This window comes from Crocuta crocuta, unplaced genomic scaffold, assembly GCF_008692635.1.
Source record: "Crocuta crocuta isolate KB4526 unplaced genomic scaffold, BGI_CrCroc_1.0 scaffold235, whole genome shotgun sequence".
NCBI lineage: Eukaryota > Metazoa > Chordata > Mammalia > Carnivora > Hyaenidae > Crocuta > Crocuta crocuta.
Window position 1 is genome coordinate 3167959 of NW_027531285.1, and position 19390 is coordinate 3187348.

General features: G+C 34.7%; 1 protein-coding gene across 6 annotated transcripts in view; it reads left to right on the plus strand.

The window, feature by feature from the left end:
* Positions 1-19390, plus strand: part of WWP1 (WW domain containing E3 ubiquitin protein ligase 1) — a 134309-nt gene that overhangs the window by 35202 nt on the left and 79717 nt on the right. For all 6 annotated transcript variants that reach the window (XM_077771292.1, XM_077771290.1, XM_077771295.1 and 3 more), the window contains 2 exons: positions 7271-7409; positions 8050-8174. In XM_077771292.1, the coding sequence (XP_077627418.1) occupies positions 7271-7409; positions 8050-8174 (264 nt within the window). The remainder of the gene's footprint in view (positions 1-7270; positions 7410-8049; positions 8175-19390) is intronic.

The following is a 19390-nucleotide window of genomic DNA, read 5'->3' on the forward strand; positions in this document are numbered from 1 at the left end:
TTTTATCCTAATGGAGGCATACAGATTGGCAACATTAAAATTACTAAAAGCAACAGGCCCAGTTTATGATTTCTCTGTGAGTTTCCCTCTTTAGAGTATATAGCAATACCATGTTTCAAAGTAACTTAAAATAATTTTCCATTTGGTTAAACCACCAAGTTGATAATCAATTGGGCTTATTGCTTTCAGTTATTTTTATTTTTATTAATTGCATGTAAAATGTTTACGTAGTTCTGGATTAAAACTGTTAAGTCAGGGTACACTTGGAGACATCTGGTTACTCCATTCCACCCCTCCCCCATTTCTCCCTTACCTAAAAATGTACATAAACATTTTTTATTAGTTTTGGTTTATTTTCTCATTGCATCTTTTTGAAAATATAAGCAGATATATGTATAGTATATGGGTTCATATCTCCCCTCCCAGCCCCCCCCTTCTTAAGTACTTTTCTTCATTGAACAGTATTGTCTTGGAGTTTGCTCCATAGCAGGGTATATACCTTTTTGTTGCTGCACAGTATGTACTCTGTTGAATAGATCTACCAAAAATAATTTAACTAGTATCCTGTTGATGGATACCAGGATTCCATTCTTTTGCTATTACAAATAGTGCTACAATAAATAGGTTTATGCAAATCTCATTTCTTGTTTTTACTTATATGTCTTTAAGATAGAATCTTGGAATGAAATTGCTAAGTCAAGGAGTAAAGACATGTAATAATTGCCATTTATTGCTAGATTCCTCTCCGTAGGGTCTGTACCGTTCTGTGTTCCCAGATATCTAAGAGAGTACCTATTTTCCATTAGCCTCATCAAAATATGTTATCAAGCTCTGGATTGTTGACAGTTAGGTAAGAAGTAGTATCTTGAGGGTGCCTGGGTGGCTCAGTTGGTTAATTGTCTGACTCATGGTTTCAGCTCAGGTCATGATCTCATAGTCTGTGAGTTCAAGCCCTGTTTCGGGCTCTGTGCTAACAGCATAGAATTTGCTTGGGATTCTGTCTGCTGCTCCCCCATTTAGGCTCTCTCTCTCTCTCTCTCTCTCTCAAAATAAATAAATAAACATTAAAAAATATATATTTTTTAAAAGTAGTAGTCTCTTGGTAAAAATGTTAAGTATCATTTCTCTCATTATGAGTGAGGTTGAGCCATGTAAGAAGTATTGAATTTTGTCTTCTGTGAACCATGGAGATGCATGGTTTTTTTTTTTTCCCAAATAGTTTATTGTCAAATTAGTTTCCACATAACACCCAGTGCTCTTCCCCACAAGTGCCCTCCNATGCATGTTTTGAAGCAATTTCCTGGATGATTCTGATGTGTACTCCACATAAGAATCACCTAGGTAATTCCTAATATTTCTTCTTTGCTCTAAAAAGATGCTTACTGCCACAGTTTTGGTTTTCAGTGTTATTTGTGCAGGACCTGTGGCTAACATCTGAGGTGTAACTTTATTTTTGGTCTTGACCTTTGTGTGAGTTCTTAGTTGAAATAACAAAAACCTGATCTGATTGATTTGAGCCAAAAACTAACTTACTGAACAGCTATCAAGTAGCTCATAGAATCACCATAAGTTTAGAGAACCAATTGGAAAATAGATGTGGACCGGAGAAGTGCAAGTAGCCAAGATAATGCCACCATAGTATTTATCATTTTGAGTAATAATTACTCTTTTGAAATCATCCCAGTGATGCTCTTGGGAAACTGATCTTAGACCCATCCAAAATGGCACCAGATTTTAGTGCCTTACTTTTTCTCTTTCCCCCTTTTGTCCTCTCCCCTTTTACCTTTCTTTCATTTTGTTGATCTAAATTTTTAAAAATACAAAACACTTTAAAATCCACAATCTTACTGATTTAACAGTACCTTTTGGAATATTTACTATTTTACCAGTAAAGACTGAGAATCAGATTCAGTTCCTTCTGTTAGAAAAAATCCCAAGATTTTAAAACTACCAAGTTGTCGCTCCTTTTATTAGAGAACAGTGACCTCTGTTTTGGTATTTCTTCTTTTTTTCTATTGATATTTCTTTTATTTTCAAAATAATTAGTACCATGATTAAGATCCTTCTGCTATTGCAGTCTGGCAGGTATGGTTTATAAACTGAGATATCTATTAGCTGATTTATTTTTATTCCTGTTTCTGTTCATAATACATATCTGATTGGCAATAGCAAATAAGAATATGAACATTGATCATGGAAAGAAGGAAAACTATAAAAAAATTAAAAGAGAAAATTACCTACCGTAATATGGTGATATACGAGAGTAAAGCACGCACATAAGCATAGTAGCAAACAGAAGCGTACCATCTAAAAAATAGTTGAGATTTCAGACTTTCTGCAGGAAAAGGTAAGAAACAAAGTGCAAGGCATGTAAAAACATAAGACTTGAGGTTGAAAAGCTAATGGGCAATTATGTTCACATTTGTAATTTTTTTAGCTGTTGTGTCTTCTAATACTTTCCACCTTTTAAATTAAGTTGTGATCATACGTATCATAATTTTGCATGAGTGTTTTAACTTTTCCTTAACTTTCTTTAGCCTTATTTTCAAATGCTTCAACATTTATGGAATAATCTACCGTTTCTTATTGATTTGAAATGCCACCATTATATACAAACATCTTACTCTGGTTTTTTTCATCTCTGTTCATACATCGTAGTCAGATAATTTGAATTTTCATTTTATAGTACTTTAATTTTTTTTTCATTTTATAGTACTTTAAAAAATATTTTGGGAGGAGTCTCATTACTTGCTATTTTAAAAATGTATCTTCACCATTCTCTATTTTTTTTAACCTTTCATTGAATTTTTGAGTCGCACCTTCCCTTTTCCCCTGCTGCCATGCTCTCCCCAAACTCCCTCAAAACCAGTGTTAGTGTTTTCATTTAGATCATTTAAAAATAACGTATTAGGGGCACCTGGGTGGCTCAGTCAGTTAAGCGTTCAACTTCAGCTCAGGTCATGATCTCACAGTTCATGAGTTCGAGCCCTGCATTAGGCTCTGTGCTGACAGCTCAGAGCCTGGAGCTTGCTTCAGATCTGTGTCTCCGTCTCTCTCTCTCCCACTCTCCCCTGCTCTCACTATGTCTCTCTCTCAAAAATAAATAAATGTTAAAAAAATAACATATTAAATTAGAGATAATTGAAATCTTTCAGTGTTAAAACTGCCAAATACAGGAATACATCGTGTCATTCCCTTCAATCTTTTATGTCTGTCAGTGAGGTTTTCTAGTTATCTTCATGCAGATCCTCTACGTTTATTAAGTTTATTACTAGATTTTGGGGAGGGAGGCATTATTATGAGAGAATTTCTTAAATGCTTTCTCTTTATATACACGCATAACACAGGACTTTTATAGATTTTCAGTATTTACGTAATCTTACAGGAGAGGACATTTGTGTATAACACCAAAGGAAACTTATTAAATGGGAAAATAAAGTTTATCCTGTGTATTTCACTAATTAGAATTCTTATTTGAATTAACAAGGTTATCTTTTAGTTACTTAAAATCATAGCATTTTAGTTGTTTATATTACTAATTAATATAAATAACTTTATAAAACTATATAACTATAACTATCAAATTAATTTTTGCCAAAATTGTATTTTTAAAAAATCACTTTCTTTACCTTGCTAGCACCTAGTATTATTGAAAATTTTGCCAGTAAAAGGTATAAAATGGATGTATTTTGAATGTATCTGTAATTAACTCAGAAGAGTTAATACTATACAGTAAATAATAATAATAATAATAGAGTAATAGTTACCATAGTGGGTGCCAGGCATTCATTGATAATAATAGTACTTGCAGGCTTTCATTCACTAATCCTAAGAATCAGATACTATTGTTCCCCTATGTTCTATGGGTTTGGACAATTGTAGAATGACCTGTATCCATCATTACAGTAACATACAAAGTATTTTCACTGCCCTAAAATTCCTCTGTGCTCCATCTATTCATTTTGCACCCATCCCCCAAACCCTGGCAGCCTCTAGTCTTTTTACTATTTTTCCTGGAATGTTATATAGTTGGAATTATGTAGTATATAGCCATTTCAGATTGACATTTTTCATTTAGTAAAGCTAAATGAAACTTAAATATGTATTTAACTTTTCTCTAGGTTTATCTGTGACTTGATAGCTTATTTCTTTTTATTGATGCATAATATTCCATTGTCTGGGTGTACCACAGTTTGTTTATTCATTCACCTACTGAAGGATATCTTGGTTGCTCCTAAGTTTTGGCAGTTATGAAAAAAACTACTATAAATATCCATGTGCAGTTTTTTGTGTAGATACAAGTTCTCAGCTCCCTTGGATAAATACCACGGAGTACAATTCCTGGATCATATGATAAGCCTGTGTCTAGTTTATAAGAAACCAGTAAACTGTTTTTCAAAGTGACCATACCGTTTTGCATTCCCATCAGCACTGATTAAGAGTTCCTCTCCCTCCACATTCTCCTCAGTATTTAGTGTTGCTAGTATTCCAGATTTTGGCCATTTTAATATGTGTATAGTGGTATCTCATGATGGCTTTAATTTTTTTTTTCTGATAACATGTTCAACAGCTTTTCATATGCTTATTTGCTGTCTACATATTTATTTGGTGAGGTGCTGTTAAGGTCTTTGGCCCATTTTTTAAAAATCAGTTTGTTTTCTTATTGTTGAGTTTTAAGAGTACTGTGTATATTTTGGACAATAGTTTTTTTTTTTTTTTTTCAAATGTCTCTTTTGCCTATATTTTCTCCCAGTCTGTGATATGTCTTTTTATTCTCTTGACATTGTCTTTTCTAGAGCAGAAGTTCTTAACATTAATGAAGTACAGCTTATCAGTTGTTTCTTTCATGGATCATGCCTTTGGTGTTGCATTTAAAAAAGCATCAGTGTACCCAAGGTCATTTAGATTTTCTCGTCTTCTAAGAGTTTTATAGTTTTATGTTTTACATTTACATCTGTGATACATTTTGAGTTAATTTTTATGAAGGATGTTACTTTCATGCTTGCATTAATATTTTTGCATGTAGCTATCCAGTTAATGCCAGCACCATTTGTTGAAAAGATACCCGTTGCTTTTAACACCATGCAGTACTGCCTTCCCCTTCTAGTGTATTGATAAGACCTGTTTATTTCAAGGAAACTACTCTTTGATTTGGAGTGAAGAATGTTGGTTGAGGGATTTTTTGAGAGACAGATGTCTGTGCCTTCTCTATGTCACTCCAGTGGTACTGAATTTGCAACAGAAGGATGGGAATGAGTTTTGCCAAGACCCTGATAATAGCACTTCAGGCATATCAGTGAACACTCTTTGATTGTTTTATGTTGCCAGTCCTTAAGTATAGTATTTCCTTTGAGTCTCTCTTGCTGTACTTCAGATGTTAATTGAAGATCTACTATATTTCAGATACTCTTGCTCCAGCATTTATCACTTTGTATTTCAGTGATTTGTTTGTGTGACTTATTTGTTACTATTTTCTCACAGTAAATGGAAACCTACATTAGCTCATGTTCCTATCCTTAACATGTGATACAGATGTGGCATGGAGGAAGCATTTCTTTCTCATCTCAGACCCACAGTATTCATAGGTAATAGATGATAGAGGTGATCTTGATAAGTTGTTATTACTGCTTAGTAGTCAGTACTTTGCCCTGAAAATAAATATTCCTTATTTGAATTAGTAGTTGTAAAAATTATTTAAAACTAATTGCTTAGCTTAAATTATATAGGTCTTCCTCCAAATCAGGTAAATTTGATAGAAATTCACTTTCTGTGAGGGTTATGATTAATTTTTCAGTGACATTTTGATATTAATATTTTTATTTGAAAAAGCAAATACTTCCCTTTTTTGCGAAACCAATAAACCAGATAAAGTCGGTTTTTTAAAATTATTTTTTATTTTTTAATTTATTTTTTAAACAGTTTATTGTCAAGTTGGTTTCCATATAACAAACACCCAGTGCTCATCCCCACAAGTGCCCTTCTCCATGCCCATCACCCCCCTTCCCCTCTCCCACCCTATCTGTCCTCAGTTTGTTCTCGGCATTCAAGAGTCTCTAATGGTTTGCCTCCCTCCCTCACCCCGACTATTTTTCCCCTTCTCCTCCCCCATGGTCCTCCGTTAAGTTCCTCCTAATCCTCCTATGCATGCAAACATATGGTATTTGTCCTTCTCTGCCTTATTTCGCTCAGCGTACCATTTTACATTCCCACCAGCAGGATATAAGGGTTCCAATTTCTCCACATCTTTGCCAACCATTTGAATTTAATACTGAACTGCATCAAACATCAAGAGAAAGGTAAGTATCTTCAGATTCAACATACCTATTAACCTGTGCACAATAGGTAGTGTTTCATACTTGCCTTCTGAAAATTATGAACTTGGGCAATAGTTTTTAAAACTATTCAGTATTAATAATAGTATTAATAATAGTTTAGTATTAAATTCAAATGGTTGGCAAAGATGTGGAAAAATTGGAACCCTTATATCCTGCTGGTGGGAATGTAAAATGGTACAGCTAATTTGGAAAACAGTCTGGCATTATTCAACAGAGTTATCATATGACACAACAGTTCCATTCCTAGGTGTATACCAAGAGAAATGAAAACATATGTCCACACAAGCACTTGTGCATGAATGTTTGTAGCAGTATTATGCACATACACAGAAATTAGAAATAACTTGGATCTCTATCACCTGATGAATGGGCAAATAAAAAGGATACCCATACAGTGGAATATTATTTGTCAATAAAAGGAATGAAGTACTGATACCTGCTACATCATGGATGAACCCTGAAAGAGTGCCAAGTGTGAAAGAACACCGTCACAAAAAACCATACATCATATGAATCCATTTCTGTGAAATGTTCAGAATAGGCAAATATATAGAAATGGAGAGTAATTGGTAGTTGCCTAGGGCTGAGGGGGTTGGCCTGGGAGGAGATAGGGTGACTGTGTGGGATTTCTTTTTGGGGTGATGAATATGTTTTTAATTTACTTACGGTGATGGTTCTACAACTGTGAATATATTAAAATCATTGAATTATAGAGATTAAATGGGTAGATCATATGGTATATGAATTTTATTTCTGGAAAACTATTAAATTCAAATGATTCTCTGGAATTATCAATAATAGCCCTTTTGAATTGTTTCTTCATTCTCCAATGAAAAGAGTTGATTAAGAAGCACAGTTCCCATTTTTATTGATTTATTACTAGAAAATACTATTTGTTTACCTGTATTCACTAGTGATTATCATGTTTCTGTTAGTTTCTAGTGCCAAACTGAAAAGAAAAAAGAACTGGTTTGGAACAGCAATATATACAGAACTAGTTGTAGATGGAGAAACCAAGAAAACAGCAAAATCCAGTAGTTCTTCTAATCCCAAATGGGATGAACAGCTAACCGTGTAAGTACCTTGTGTAGAGAATGCAAAATTTCCAAAAGGGGGAGTTTGCTTGGAATGCTTTTGTGATTGTTCTGTTGTTGTAGTTGTAGGATGACTTCAAAGTAGGAGTGCTGTTTTCTAGTGTGAACATACAGTTTTAAGTATGAAGAGATTTTGGGTTAATTTTATTTTCTTTAGAGAGGAAGCATAGTAATTCTTGCTTTTTGCTTTATTAACTAAGTCATTCCATATAGCCATATTTTCTGTTACTGTTTGTAAAAATAAATAGTGTAGAAAATCAGTTATCCCTAATTTTGTCATTTGAAACATAACGTTATAAATTTGGCATAGTAAAAGTATTAAAACTAATGCCATCAGTTGTCTTAAGTCTTTAGGGATTTGTTCAAATAGAAGTAGTGTTATTGTGAAATCTCACCAGGACTCTTGATCTATTGTTACTGTTTTGGTTTGCTAATTATAAAAATTCTTAACTAGTTACTGAAGTCCTAATATACATGAAAGTAAACCATTGTTTTTATTTATACTTCAGATAGTTTACTGTTTCATACAATATTTTTTCTCAAACTGAATTCATGGCTTTTTAAAAATTATTGAAGTAAACGTATACTCCTGTATTTTTGTTACAATTTTACCCATACAGAAATGTGACCCCACAGACTACATTGGAATTTCGAGTTTGGAGTCATTATACTTTAAAAGCAGATGCTTTATTAGGAAGAGCAACAATAGATCTGAAACAAGCTCTGTTAACACACAATAGAAAATGTAAGTTTTTGTTCTAATATTTCTTTAAAAACATCTTTTAGACTCTTTTCAAAGTATCCTGAACTCCAACAGCAAAGACTAGTTTTGTATTTATAAAAGAGAACTTTTAGTTATTGCCTGTGATTGCTTTTAAGTTTGTGGTGTTATATGAAATAGGAAATATCTGGCCTTTCTCGACCTAACAGATTTACAAAATGATCTTATTCATGAGTACCCTATTATCAGTGATTATCAGTGATTTATTATTGACTTATTACATACTTTAAAATTTGACAAGATGATCATAATTTGAGCCTATACGTTTTGTTGGTAATTTGTACAGAATAAATTCTAACTCAGATTTTCTTTCCTTATTATATAACTCATTCATTATAGAAAATACAGAGAATATACGCAATCAGAGGAATATAAAGTATCTGTAATTCTACTATCCGAGGATAACCACTCCTAATAACTTGGTCTCTTGTCTTTTTCCTGTTCATAGATATATATTTCTTTTTTTTTTGTATCTATTGGTTTATCCCTTGCTTTTTTCATTTAACAATATAATATGAACATAATGTTTTCATGATATTAAATTTTTCTAGCCTGGGTAAGATGGTTTAAGCTTCAGTTATTTGTAAATCTCCTATCATTGCATGCTAAACTCTTGGGATATCCCTTTGTTCATAATTCTGGGTAAGAGTTCATTTCTCTTAGCAAATTCTTAAAATATTGGGCGATCCACTAGTTCACTCAAACCAGTGCCCCGTTCAGATACATATATATACATATCTTACTGTGTACTTCTTATTTCCTTAGAAATTTTCTCATTTCCAAAAGGTATGCTGAGTTACAGGTTAAAATGCGAATGTTTTAAGTAATGAGTTGAGGTTTTAAAGTTTTTTTTCCTGTTTTTAACAAAAATCTGCATATAACCTAAAAATCTGTGTTTGATGTAGTTTTTGGACATATGGAGTTATGAATCAAAGAAATGTAAAAGCCTTTCTAATTTTTATGTGTACAGATGTTTAAAAAAAATGCTCTTTTGAAGCAGTGAAAGTTTAGTTTTCTGCTATGCCATGGCTTTTGGTCATGCAATTCTATCTTGGTTATAGAAATAAGTAGTAGGTCCTGGAAGCATATAATACCCTGCCTGGCCTGATTTGTGCTTTTTTTCTTGGCTATATAGCATTATTAATGTAAATATATAATACCTCAGTTAATTTCTGTTATTTCAGAATTATGTTTGGTTTAACCAATTTATATGCCTGCATCGGAACAAGTATTTATTTGCATGAGACCTCTTTTTTTTTTTTAAGTTTAGTTGCTGTACAGTGTTATATTAGTTTCAAGTATACAACATAGTAATTTAACAACTCTATATTATTATTATGCTGTGCTTACCACAAGTGTAATCACTGTCACCATACAAAACTGTTAAAATACCCCTGACCATATTTCCTATGCTGTACCTTTTATGCCTGTGACTTACTCGTTCCATAACTTGGAGCCTATGCCTCCCACTCCTTCACCCATTTTTGTCCATCCCCCATCCTTTCCCCTCCGGGAGCCATCAGTTTGTTCTCTGTATCTATGTGTCTATTTCTCCTTTTTTGGTTTGTTTGTTTTTGAGATTCCACATGTAAGTGAAATCATATGGTGTTTGTCTTTCTCTGACTTCTTTCACTTCACATATTACCCTCTAGGTCTGTCCATGTTGTTGCAGATAGCAGGATCTCATTCTTTTTTATGGCTAAGTAATATTCCATTGTGTGTATATACATGCATATATGTGTAATATATACACACGCATATGCACATGTATATATATATGTACACCTCACATTTTTTTTAAGTTAATTTTTAAGTTTTGTTTATTTTTGGAGGAGGGGCCATGAGAGAGGAAAAGACATAGAGCATTCCAAGCAGGCTCTCCACACTGTCAGCCTGACACAGGGCTTGAACTCACAAGCCGTGAGATCATGACCTGAGCCGGAATCAGGAGTTGGACACTTATTTGACTGAGCCACCCATACACCCCCACATCTTTTTTATCCATTCATCTATTGATGGACATGGGTTGCTTCCCTGTCTTGGCAAATGCAAATAATACTGCAGTGAACGTAGGGATTCATGTCTCTCTTCCAGTTAGTGTTTTTGTTTTCTTTGGCTAAATGCCCAGTAGTAGAATTACTAGATCATATAATATTTCTATCTTTAATGTTTTGACAAACCTCCATATTGTTTTCCATAGTGACTGCACTAACTTACATTCCCACAACAGTGCACATTTTCACAACAGTACATTCTTCATAATACTTGTTATTTCTTGTTGTTATTGTTATTGTGTTTGTCCGGAATATTGGCCTGTAGGTTTCTTTTTATGTAGTGTCTTTGGTTTTTTTAATAGAGTAATTCTGGCCTTGTTGAATGTATTTGCAGGTTTTCCCTCCTCTTCTATTTTTTGGACTGGTTTGAGGAGAATAGGTATTTACTCTTCTGTAAGTGTTCAGTAGAGTTCTCCTGTGAATCCATCTGGTTCTTTGTTTATTGGGAGTTTTTTGATTACTGATTCAATTTTGTTACTAGTAATTGGTCTGTTCTGATATTCTGTTTCTTCCTTATTCAGTTTGGGAATATTGTAGGTTTCTAGAATTTATCCATTTCTTCTAGGTTATCCAGTTTGTTGACATATAATTTTTTATAATAGTCTGTTACAATCCTTGGTATTTATATTGTGTTAGTTGTTACTTCTCTTTCATTTGTGATTTAATTCTTTTTCCCTTGATACTGCTGGCAATTTTGTTTTATCCTTTATTTTCTTTCTTCTAACTTTGGGCTTTGTTGTTCTTCATCATCTGGTTCTTTTAGGTGTAAGGATAGATGGTGTAGTTGAGATTTTTCTTGTTTCTTGAGGTAGGCCTGTATTGCTATAAATTTCCCCCCAGAACCTGCTTCTGCGGTATCCCAAAATTTTGGACTGACTTTTGTGTTTTCATTTTCAATTGTGTCCATGTATTTTTTGATTTCCTCATTGAGCCATTGGTTGGTTGTATAGTAGCATGTTATTTAGCCTCCATGGGTTTTTTTGTTTGTTTGTTTTCTTTTTGTTTCTGTTTTGTTTTGTAATTGATTTCTAGTTTTATACTAGATTTGACCAATTGTGGTCAAAAAGATGCATGATGTGATTTCAGTCTTCTTAAATTTATTAAGACTTGTTTTGTGGCCCAACATGATCTATCCTGGAGAATGTTCCATATACACTTGAAAAGAATACATATCCTGTTGTTTTGGGATGTAATGTTGTGCATGTATCTATTCAGTCCATCTTATTTAATGTCTCATTCAAATACTGCTTTTTGATTTTCTGTCTGGATGATCTACCCATTGATGTAAATGGGGTGCTAAAGTTTCCTACTATTTTTTGTATTATTGTCAGTTTTTCCCTTATGTTTTAAGTTTTCCCTTATGTTAATATTTGCTCTATATATTTAGGTGTTTCAGTGTTGGGTGTATAGATATTTACAGTTGTTAAATCCTCTTGTTGAATTGTTCCCTTTATCTTATGTAATGCCCTTTTTTGTGTCTTTTACAGTCTTCAAAAGTCTGTTTAGTCTGATGTAAACACTGCTACCTTGGCTTTTTTTTTTTTCACCACTTCCATTGAATATCTTTTTCTATCCTTTTCCTTTTGTTCTGCATGTATCTTTAGGTCTGAAGTGAGTCTCTTCAATAGCATATAGATAGGTCTTGTTTTTTAATCCATTCAATCTCCCTCTTTTTGTTAGATTGGAACATTTAGTCCACTTACATTTAAAATAATTATCGATAGGCATGTTCTTATTCACATTTTGTTCATTGTTTTCTGGTTGTTTTTGTATCTCTTCTCTGTTCTTTATTCTTCTCTAGCTCTCTATCTTTGTTATTGATGACTTTTTTTAGGTTATGCTTGATTTTCTTACTCTCAATTTTTTGTGTAGCTATTAACAGTTTTTGGATTGGCGGTTACCATGATTTTCATATATAAGATCTTAAGGATATAGCAGTCTGTATTCAAGTGATGGTCACCTAAGTTCAAACACATTCTAAAAGAACTTCTTTCTTGATCCTCTCCTCCATGTTTTATGTATATATTGACATATTTTACATGTTTTTATTCATAATTTTCTTACTTGTAATTATGGCCTTTTCTTTTCCATTAAAGAAGTCCCTATAACATTTCTTATAAAGCCATTTTAGTGGTGATGAACTCCTTTAACTTTTGTTTGTCTGGGAAGCCCCTGTATTCTAAATAATAACCTTGCCACGTACAGTGTTCTTGGTTGGCTGTAGGTTTTTCCTTTGGCGCTTTGAATATATCATACCACTCCCTTCTGGTCTGCAAAATTTCTTCTGAAAAATCGGCTGATAGTCTTATGATTTTTTAATGTATGTTACTAGTTGCTTTTCTTTTGCTGCTTTAAAATTTTTTTTCTTTATCTTTAATCTTTGATATATTAATTTTTTAAAAACTTTTGTTAATGTTTGCTTTTGAGAGAGATACAGGGAGGGGTAGAGAGAGAGGGATATATAGAATCTGAAGCAGGCTCCAGGCTCGGAGCTGTCAGCACAGAGCCCGATGCAGGGCTCAAACTCGTGAATCTTGAGATCATGACCTGACGCTTAACCAATTGAGCTACCCAGAAACCCCTGATACGTTAATTTTTATGGGATATATAGAATCTGAAGCAGGCTCCAGGCTCAGAGCTGTCAGCACAGAGCCCAATGCAGGGCTCAAACTCGTGAATCTTGAGATCATGACCTGATGCTTAACCAGTTGAGCTACCCAGAAACCCCTGATATGTTAATTTGTATGTGTTGTGGTGGGACCCTTGGGTCATCTTGTTTGGAACCCTCTGTGTTTCTTGAATCATGATGTCTATTTCCTTCTCCAGGTTGGGGAAGTTTTCAGTAGTTATTTCTCAAATAAGTTTTCTGTCCCTCTCTCTCTTTTCCTTCTGGGACCTATATAATGTAAATGTTTGTTTGCTTGATGTTGTCCAAGATCCCATACCTTATCCTCAATTTTAAAAATTTTATTTTTCTTTTTGCTGTTCAGTATGGGTGCTGTTACCCATTCCTTCCATATCACTGAATTATTCTTCTGTATTGTCTAATCTGTTTATTCCCTCTAGTGTATTTTTCATTTTTGTTTTTGTATTCTTCAATCGAGATTAGTTGTTTTATATTTTCTATTTCTTTGTTGAAATTGTCACTAAGTTCATCCACTTTACTCTCCAGTCCAGTGAGCATCTTTATGACCATTATTTTGAGCTCTTTATCAGGTGGATTGGTTTTCTCCATTTCATTTAGTTCTTTTTCTGAGGTTTTGTCTTGTTCTTGTTTGGAGCATATTCTTCTGTCTCCTTGTTGTACTTGACCTTCTATATTTGTTTCCATGAATTAGGCAGAACATCTCCTCTCCTAAAACTGAAGGAATGATCTTGTGTATGGTCATGCATGGGAACTCTTTTTTAGTGCACATAATTATTTCTCATAACTCACAACCCACAGATAATAACTGCCAAAAATTTGGTGAATTTTGTTTGTGTGCTTATAAGAATTGGGATTGTATTCAGTTTTGTATTCTGCTTAGCTCTCTTAATGTTAGGTGTTTTTCCCTTTCCCTTTCTCTTCTTTTGTAAACATTCATACATTTCTGAGGTTGCTGGATTCAGAAATGCTAGTAGCAGCATCCTGTAGTCCGTAGGCAGTCTGTAATTATTTTGAATAATTTAAAGGTATATTAGCTTACCAGGGCTGCCATACCCAAATACCAAAGACTGGATGCCTTAAAGAACAGAAATGTATTTTCTCACAATTCTTGCAGCTAGAAGGCTGAAATCAAGGTGTCAACATTTGACACCTTTTCTTCTGGGTACTCCTCTCTTTTGGCTTATAGATGTCCATCTTCTTATATTCATATGGTTTTCCCTCTGCGCATGTGTCCGTATCCAGGTTTCCTCCCGTTAAAAGGACATCAGTCATTATTGGATGAAGGGAACCTTAGTAACCTCATTTTAATTTAATTACCTTTGTTTAAAGATGCTATTTCCAAATAGAATCACCTTCTGAGGTACCAGGGGCTCAGACTTAAATATTTGAATTTGGGGGTAAGGGGACATAAATCAGCTTACAACAAAAGACAAGTAAATTAATTTTTAAAATTAAAGCTTGTGAATCATAGTGCTTTAAAGGTAGTAGAAACTTGTGGGTCCTCTTATCCCAATGACTCATTTTATTTATTAAATAACTTCTAAGGTAAGTGGCTTGCTCAAGAACAGAAGTTAATTGCAGAGTTTTGACTAGAACACAGATTTTCTGATGCTTATCTTTTTATTTTTAATTAGAATAATGAAAAGTTCATGTGGTTCTAAAGTCAAGATGGCTTTGTAGAATTTAAAAATACCTTCATTTTTGATCACATTCTTGGATGCCTTTGATTTAGCCTGTTGGCTTGGTACTTGGACATTGTTCCTCTTCAAATTTATAAGGCTAATTTCCTGTTCTCAAGGCCTTGACATTTTCTTCTCATAAGTTCATGTTTTTAGTATCCTTTTTCCTGATACATTTTAGGTGAGGGTAGAGACTTAATTCATTTGAATAGGTATTTCTCCCAGTTTTGAAGATACTTATTTTTCAACCTTCGTGGTGTAATATGAATTGTTATAGCTTTAAATAAAACCCACAACAAAATCAACATAAAATCATCTTTTTATTCCCCCCCCCAAAAATCTAACTGTAGCTTACTAGGTAAATTCTTTTAACTTCCCATTTATATCCCAGTGAGTCTTCCACTATTTACCGTCATTTTTTTCTTGTTATAAGCTAATTGGATAGTTTCCAAAGTTTTTGCTCATGTGATAACTCTGAAATATTGTCTCAGAGCTTTTGTGGATTTAAGCCTCATTTGCATTTCAACCTTTAGTTATGTGTTCAGATCACCTAAATGCCATTCTAAATTTTGGAAGTTATTTAATTGGCTCTGCAGAGGTATGTGGTATGTAACCAGCCATGGATACTGATACCTGAGATGTATTTCTTTCTTTTCTTTTTTTAATTTATTTATTTCATTTCATTTCATTTCATAGACAGCGACAGAGAGTGAGCAGGGGAGGGACAGAGAGAGAGAGGGAGACACAGAATCTGAAGCAGGCTCCAGGCTCTGAGCTGTCAGCACAGAGCCCGACGCTGGGCTTGAACCCATGGACTGCAGGATCATGACCTGAGCCGAAGTCGGACACTCAACTGACTGAGCCACGCAGGCGCCCCTGTATTTCTTTCTCTAAATTCCACTATTTCTTAAATCACATAGGAAAAATCCCTTTATTATCAAAGATAAAGCCTAATACTAGTTAAAGTGGCAAGGACAGATTTTAATCAGTACGATACTGTTGCAATAAGGAAGATGGTCCAGTTTGATCTGAACTCAGCTTCTTTGTGTACAGAAATAATTGGGCATTTCAAAGGGAGAATGAGGGAGTAGAGAGGTGGGTGGAAGCTAAGTAGAGTTAGAGAAGTAAAAAATTACGAAGCATTGATTGGTGTAAATGTGATTAGGCCAGTTTTCTCTCCTAGTTACAATTCTGTTCTCCCACTTGAACTGTGAATCTTAGGCCCTGTCCTTCCTGATGATTACATTTCATAAGAGTGGCTTTCAGGTCCTTGATAAAGACATTCCTGAGTTACAGGAGACAACATACACAGTTGGCCTTTGAACAACACAGGTTTGAATGGTGTTTTCTCTTCCTTATGATTTTCTTAGTAATATTTTTCTTTTTTCCTAGCTTTATTGTAAGAATGCAGTATATAATACATATATCATTTTAAATATATGTTAGCCAGCTGTTATCTGTAAGGCTTCTGGCTATCAGTAGGCTATTAATAGTTAAATTTGAAGGGAGTCAAAAATTATAGGCAGATTTTCAGCTGTACTGGGAGTCAGCGCTTCTAAACCCTGCACTGTTCAGGGGTCAGGTGTACATCTCAAAGGGACAAAGGAAGGGTTTACCATTGTAAATGGTATATAGGGGTAGACTGGAACAAACAGTAAATTCTTTAAGCAGCCCTGAGCTTTCTTACACAGGTACTTAAGTGGGGCTACAGTCATCCCTGAGTTGTTAGAACCAACATAGTGTATATTCAGATTTTTTTAATTTGCAGGAGAGGTGGTGGATGAGATCATTTGTGTGGAGTGTTTGCAGTTTTTATAGGTGAAGGTTGAGTCCTACTTGAGAAGATGGCTCAGAGGAACCTGACTACAGTTTGTTTGAGGAAAGAATCTTTGTCACTATTCATGGGTGAAAAGTCTATACATCAGAGTGTGTATAGAACTTCATTTCGTATTTCAATTTTGAAACTGAGAGAGCTACTTTAAACACCCAAGGGAGGAGTTAAGTGGCTGCTACTCAAACACTGGGAACTACCCTGAGTTTTTTTATGATGTTAGTAGAACTGAGAACTTAGCTTTTGTTGAGGAAAGCATTTTGAAATCCATTAAGTTCACTTTCAGTTGAATTATGTCTCCTATGTTTTACAATAATCAGATAATTTGAAAATTATCTCCTTATATCGATTGATAGGGAAACACTGTAGAGATGTGTGTCATTTCTTACTGAGGACAGAGCATAAATCAAATTTATTAGTTAAAAATTTATTTTCATCTTACATACTTAGCTAATATTAATTTTAGTGTACTAAGTCTCAAGTTCTCTTTTTTAAAATTTCCTTAGTATCAGCACAGACTAAGATATATTAAAACATGGTTTTGAACAAATAGTATTTTCATATCGAGTGATATAACCATATTTCTATTCTTTTTAAATATGTTTTAATGTTTTATTTATTTTTGAGAGAGAGATAGATATAGCGTGAGCAGGGGAGGGTCAGAGAGAAAGGGAGTCACAGAATCTGAAGACAGGCTCCAGGCTCTGAGCTAGCTGTCCGCATAGAACCCGATGTGGGGCTTGAACCCATGAACCGTGAGATCATGACCTGAGCCGAAGTCGGACGCTTAACCGACTGAGCCACCTAGGCGCCCCACATATTTCTATTATTTTAGAAAGATTTTTGTGATTCATATTACTAGGTGAGAAGGAGTGAGCAGTTTGAAGCCTCCAGCTATGCATAGCTTAGTCTAACTTGCCTTCCTGAAATGTTACACTAATTTGTACACACAACAAAGTATATGAGAGTACCCATTTGGAAATATTTGCCATACTAATAAATTTTAAAAAATGAAGGTTATTCTTAACAAAACATTTCTTTAATAATTGAAAAACGCACATACTTATTGATCATTCATATTTTATCATTTGTGATTGTCTTATAATCTTTGTATTTTTTTTGATGGTTCCTTGTTTTCTCACTGATTTATAAGAACTTTTTTCTCCTAATCATTTGTCACTTTTTTATTCTTGGTTTTGACTTATTTATAGTTTAATATTTTTTCTGTCGTTAAAATTTTTCCAACTTTTTTTATGTTCAGAATGTTTTCTGTACTCTGTGTTTCCATTATCTATTTTCTTCTTATACTTTTATTACATAATTAGAAATTTCTTTTGTAAATTCTGAAATTAATTTTGTTACACGATAGGAGATGGGAACTTTGTCAGTTATTGCACATTGACTCATAGTGTGATAAAGTGGAAAGATTTGGGATTTAGAACACCTGGTTGTTACATGTTAACAACATGTAACCTAATACACTCATTTTGTTTCTAAAATTTTGTTGTAAACATACATATCTGTATGTTGGCCAGCCTCCAGAATGGTCCCAAGCATCCTTACCTTCTGGTATTTGCACCTTGTGTGGTCCCTCCCACATTGAATCAGAGATGGTCTGTGACAGAATATGGCAACAATAATGGTATAGGACCTCAAAGACTTGGACATAAAAGACATTTCAGCTTTTCCCCTTGTCTCTCGAATTATGTTCTCACATGTCACCAATGTGAAGACTGAAGAAGCCCTGTAAAAACTCCGAAATGGATAGGAACTGAGGCCTCTTTACACCTCTCAGCACCAGCTTGTTAGCTGTGCATATTAGATACCATTTAAGGGATTGTCTAGCCCCTCCCAACTTACTGGCCCATAGAAACTGAGCAGTAATAAATGGTTATTGTTATTTTAAGTGACAAAACTTTAGGATAATTTGTGACTTTTAAAACAGTGCTTATTACGGGGCGCCTACGTGGCTTAGTCGGTTAAGCGTCCGACTTTCGCTTAGGTCATGATCTCATGGTTCGTGTGTTCGGGCCCTGCGTAGGGCTTTGTGCTGACTGTCAGCTCAGAGCCTGGAGCCTGTTTCAGTCTGTGACTCCCTCTCTCTCTGACCCTCCGCTGCTCATGCTGTCTCTCTCTCTCTCCTAGAAATAAATAATAAAGACCAAAACATGTAAAACAGTGCTTATTTATTTTTGAGACAGAGCATAAGCAGGATACAGGCAGGGAGAGGGGGACACAGAATCCCCTCGAAGTCACGAACTGTGAAATAATGACCTGAGCTGAAGTTGGGTGCTTAACCAACTGAGCTACCCAGACACCCCATGACTTTTTTTTAATGTTTATTTTTGAGATAGAGCATCCACACAGGAGGGGAGGGGTGGAGACAGAGGGAGATAAAATCCTAAGCAGATTCCAGACACTGAGCTTTCAGCAGAGAGCCTGATGCGGGGCTCGAATCCATGAACTGCGAAACCATAGGCACCTGCCACCCAGGCACCCCAGGATAATTTGTTACTTAGCAATAGAGAATACAGTGTGGAAACAATTTTTTTATGTTTTATTTTTTATTTTTGAGAGAGAGACAGAGTGAGGGATGGGCAGAGAGAGAGAGAGGGAGACACAGAATCTGAGGCAGCTTTTTAAAAAAAAATTTTTTTAATGTTTCTATTTATTTCTGAGAGTGAGAGAGAGAGGCAACGTAAGCAGGGGAGGGTCAGAGAGAGAGGGAAATACAGAATCCGAAGCAGGCTCCAGGCTCTGAGCTAGCTGTCAACAGCTAGCTGTTCAAGCCTGATGCGGGGCTTGAACCCACAAACCATGAGATCATGACTGAGCTGAAGATGGACGTTTAACTGACTGAGACACCCCAGGATAATTTGTTACTTAGTAATAGTGAATACAGTGTGGAAACAATTTTTTAATGTTTTATTTATTTATTTTTTGAGAGAGAGAGAGAGAGAGAGAGAGAG